We start from the raw sequence: 4,468 nt of genomic DNA on the forward strand, positions 1-4,468 counted from the left end.
CCCATTGCCACCTTTTTGGGGCTGATTTCACATGCATACATCATCTCTGCATTTCACACAAAATATGGAACTCCACAAGAGGAAAGTAAGTCTTTAAAAAAATTCTTTACTATTTTTGTGAAAATAAAATAATAAAATTGCTAACTATACCTTATAAACATTTTGGCCAAGAATAGTTTTATCTTGTTTCTTCATAATCATCATTCTTGAAAATGTCATACAAAACAGCAAATCATCCTTTATTATTGAGAAAATCTGCTAAGTATTCTTTACAATTAGTGGTACGAGAAGTCTGGTCAGGGGTGGATAGCCTCTTTGCTGGATGGGTGACACCACTTGGAGGCCGCGATCGTCAGTCTTTCTCTCCTTGGTTGCGTCATCTTACTCACGACATACGCTTACTACTCCCATGGGCCCCCAGTGACACAACCTCAGCTGATGCCATGGTAGCAATGTTTGCAGCTTCTATTGGCTTCATGCATGAACTTCTACCAGGTGAGTTGGTTGTATAGAAGACAATCATATTATCTGAGGAAAAAAGTTTTCATTTAATCCCTTGGATCTGGAAGCTTCTCTGCCCACACCTGGCCCAGATTACCGGCATTAGGCTTACTTGAGCAGCCATTCTGACAGGTGTGCGGCTTATAGGCTGGGTGCACAAGGACATTCGTGTGAAGTGGTAAAATACCATATCTCCCCTTTACAATGTTACATTCTCTTCTTCTGCATAAGCATTTTTAGCTTTAACTGACATTTCCCAATGTCTATATTTGTCATTTGATTTGCTCTATCCTGATGGTAATAGACTTTTCCTTGCACATCTCTCTTGGTAGTCCATAATTCAGAGCAATAATAATAACAATAAGTAACATTTTGATATTTGTGTAATTAAAAAAAAAATTGTAATCCTAGCTACACTGCCAGCCACAGCAGTGCAGTTAGTGTTTTGATGGAAATAGTAAACAAGCTTCTTCCTAAATGCCCACTTAATCTAATCACCCTCTTGAATCTGATCACCCTTCAAGAGCTTTTTGCACTCATGGCAAGTCTTTCCCATCACCACAGCCCTTAGTCAAATTTTCCCATGACAGCATGTTTCATGTCACCTGCCTGTAAAGCCAGATTTTTTCAAGACAAGATGGTCACATCATCTGGATTGTAGGGGGTTTATACTTTGATATCTACTTTTTTCATTTTTCCCACTAGGTATAAACTTTAAAGGTTAGTGATGTAATATAGGCATGTTTCCTTTGTGTTATTTAGATGTCTGTGCTTGGATTTCCATTATGAGTCTGATACTTTTTTTGCATTTCATATCTAAACTTAATTTAGTAAGCTATAGGAAAAAACAAAGCCTATAAATAATTTTGTTCTCCATATCACCAGGAAGCAGTGTGTTGTCCATGACCCTCGAATACTATTGTACCATGTTTGCTGCTCAGGAGGTCAAGAGCCATGTGCTGGCGGTCATCCATGCTCACTTCTCGGCCCTCCCATGGCACCATCTTCACCCGTCCCTCCAAGACACGCTTATTTTCACTAAGGTCATTTGCTAAAGTCATCTATTTGTGAATGTTTCATCTGAACTTTTAATATATTTTTTCATTTTAACCCTAGTTTCTTACTCCTTTTGCATCATTACAAATATGTTGAATGATGGATGTTATTGAAAGACCTGTATTTTTCATGGGAATCATCTTTTCTCTTTTGTTTGTGGTTGCAGGTTGTTGAACAGTACCTGCCAGAGTGCCATAACTTTATTGGTGGTGTTCTTGTACAAATTAATTGGAATAAGGTAGTCCAGTCAGCTATGTCTCCAATGTCAAGTACCAGCTCCACAGCAGAAATTCAAGGGTACATAAGTGCAATGTTTGGTCACTTTATCTCTCCATCTCCTTATAACAATTATTTTATATGTTTTATACTTTTTGCATACTTTTTCTATAAGTAAAGGTTGATAGATTGCTTTTTTGTCTTTGTTTTTTTAACAGGCAAGGCCAGGAGGCACAAAGTGCTGTAAAACTCCACACTTGCTTACTTAACCTGCTGGTCAGGATATCCATGGAGCCCAGTGTGAGACAGGTAAGATAATTGGTTTACAGAGAAAAGGATATAAACTGTATTATAGGAAAGCATATCTCAAATAACTTTAGATTATTAAACTTCTCATAATGAGAATTTGTTGGCATTACCTTTTTTTGTTTTATCATTTACAATTTGTGGGAAATAGACAAAGAAATACATTGAAAGTGGGTATCGGAATCCAGTCTTATGAAAGGAATTTCCAAATCTTAAAAGTTTACTTAAATGATTATCATGATCATAATGTCCTTCCATAATTTCTTTCTTCTGTTATATTGACTACTGCAAATTACAAATCTCTCTTTACCAGTCATCACTTCTGCAAACATTATTGCTAGAAGCAGAGTCTTTCTCTTGGTGGCTTGTGGACAGTGAGAGCTTCCAACGTGTCGTCAACTGGTGGGTCATGAGTTGTGACCCAAGAATTGTTCTTGCTCTTCCTGACCGTAACCCAGTGGATGTTGCTATCATTCAGTGAGTACCTTTTCGAGTCATATTCAAGAAAGTTTCTTCTAGTTAGCCACTGATGTCTCGTTTCAGTTCATGTGGTACAAGGCATCCTTTGATTTCTCTTTCAGTACAGTTTGGTTGATCCATGATCATAGGTTAATCATAGTGACACAATTCATTTAGAATTATATTCTGTATTATATCTCATTTTCCCCTCTTCTCAAAGCACAGTTAGGAGATATTCCTGGTAAAAAAAAAATTAGAGAAAATAAATAAAGACTAGGAATGTGTGAATAAATAGTATAGACAAATAATATTATTGAAAATATTTGTTCACATTCAGGAATTGGCATGTACCATGCTGACGCCTATTGAAAAGTCTGGTATCTTATGACTGAAAGCTATGAAACAATTATATTTTCAAAATGCAAGTTCATATTAATTGGCATGTACCATGTTGACACCCATTGGAATGTCTGGAAAAGTCTTATGACTGAAAACTATGAAACAATTATATTTTCATTGTCCATTGTTTTAAATTCTGGAGGAAAACCATGTGTTTCATGCACTTTCAGGGTCTTGAGATTCTTGCAGGACACCATTAAACTGAGGTTCTTGTCTAGGAGTACTTATTCTGTGGAAAGGACAGTATGCAGGAGCCACTTTAATTCAGATATCATTTGACACTACAAGTTAGGACACCATTTGAGGAAATTTCTTTTTTCACAGCAAAAGATTAAGTATATTATAGTAATACTTTCAGTAAAAAAAATGTAATGTTTAATAGTAATGCTTTTATGATCTGAAAATTATTACATAAATATATCAGGTCTTGAATGTGGTAGAAAAAATAAACAAACCTTAGTTTTCCTGAAAAGATATCAGAAAGAAACTTGTGGAGAAACAGATGGTATATTCCCCATATAGATGCAGCAGTCAAGAGCAAAATGACCATTGTTATTAGAGCTGCATATATTCCTGGAAAAAGAATTTACATATTAAAATTAATTTTTTGTTTTTGTTTTTGTAAATATACCAGTGATGCAGTGTTCTATTCAGGCTTTTTATCAACAGTATAACAACTAATCAGGATAGCACACCCGTTGTATTGTCAACAGCAGGAAGTGTCATAACTCTGTAGCATCCTTCATATATTAAAGGTGTCCCCTCATGCTGCAAATCACTAGCAGATAGACACACCTCATACTCATTGTCTGGCTGTAACATGCTTATCTGACAAAGTAGATAATGTATTAACTGGATTTTTTTTCTCCATTCAGTGACACTTACAGATATAAGGATCTGTACTGTGTCAGAAACCTATAATCATGGTTATTTTTGTGTTCATTATATTTAAATTTCATTAAACAATTTCAGTATAGACATATGATGTTCAAACTGACACTTACTGTATGCTGAGCATGGTACACAAAGCTGTGCTCAAGTTGTGGTTGTGACAGGTTCTCATTTGTGGTCGGGATTTGGAAGATCTCAAGGATGGTTTCATTGCTGGTGTCAGTTTTTCGTAAAGATATTGTGACCTTGAATGCAATTATTTGTGTCAGTTGTATCCTCTCTTTCCCTTCTCATTTCATTTCATCTCATCCCATCCCACTCTCTCTCTCTCTCTCTCTCTCTCTCTCTCTCTCTCTCTCTCTCTCTCTCTCTCTCTCTCTCTCTCTCCTTCTCCTTCTCCTTCTCCTTCTCCTTCTCCTTCTCCTTCTCCTTCTCCTTCTCCTTCTCCTCCTCCCTCTCCCTCTCCTCTCTCTCTCCCCTCTCCTCTCTCCTCTCCCCTCTCCTCCCCTTCTCCTCCCCCTCTCCTCCCCCTCTCCTCCCTTTCCCTCCCCCTCTCCTCCTCTTTCCCCTCTCCCCTCTCCTCCTCTTTCTCCCCTCTCCTCCCTCTCCCCTCCTCCTCCTCTCCCTCTTTCCTCTTCCT

At 37.5% G+C, this 4,468-nt stretch overlaps 1 protein-coding gene across 1 annotated transcript in view; it reads left to right on the forward strand.

Annotated features, from left to right (window-relative positions):
• The window catches only part of LOC119596410 (ectopic P granules protein 5 homolog), a gene marked incomplete at its 5' end in the record, with an annotated part of 26,826 nt that overhangs the window by 17,422 nt on the left and 4,936 nt on the right, over positions 1-4,468 (forward strand). Inside the window, 6 exon segments of the mRNA XM_037945656.1 lie at positions 1-85; positions 280-495; positions 1,387-1,544; positions 1,724-1,854; positions 1,992-2,082; positions 2,393-2,556. The exon segment at positions 1-85 is cut by the window's left edge and continues 99 nt beyond it. Coding sequence (XP_037801584.1) covers positions 1-85; positions 280-495; positions 1,387-1,544; positions 1,724-1,854; positions 1,992-2,082; positions 2,393-2,556 — 845 coding nt within the window.

The sequence above is a fragment of the Penaeus monodon genome, chromosome 37 (genome assembly GCF_015228065.2).
Source record: "Penaeus monodon isolate SGIC_2016 chromosome 37, NSTDA_Pmon_1, whole genome shotgun sequence".
Taxonomy (NCBI): Eukaryota; Metazoa; Arthropoda; class Malacostraca; order Decapoda; family Penaeidae; genus Penaeus; species Penaeus monodon.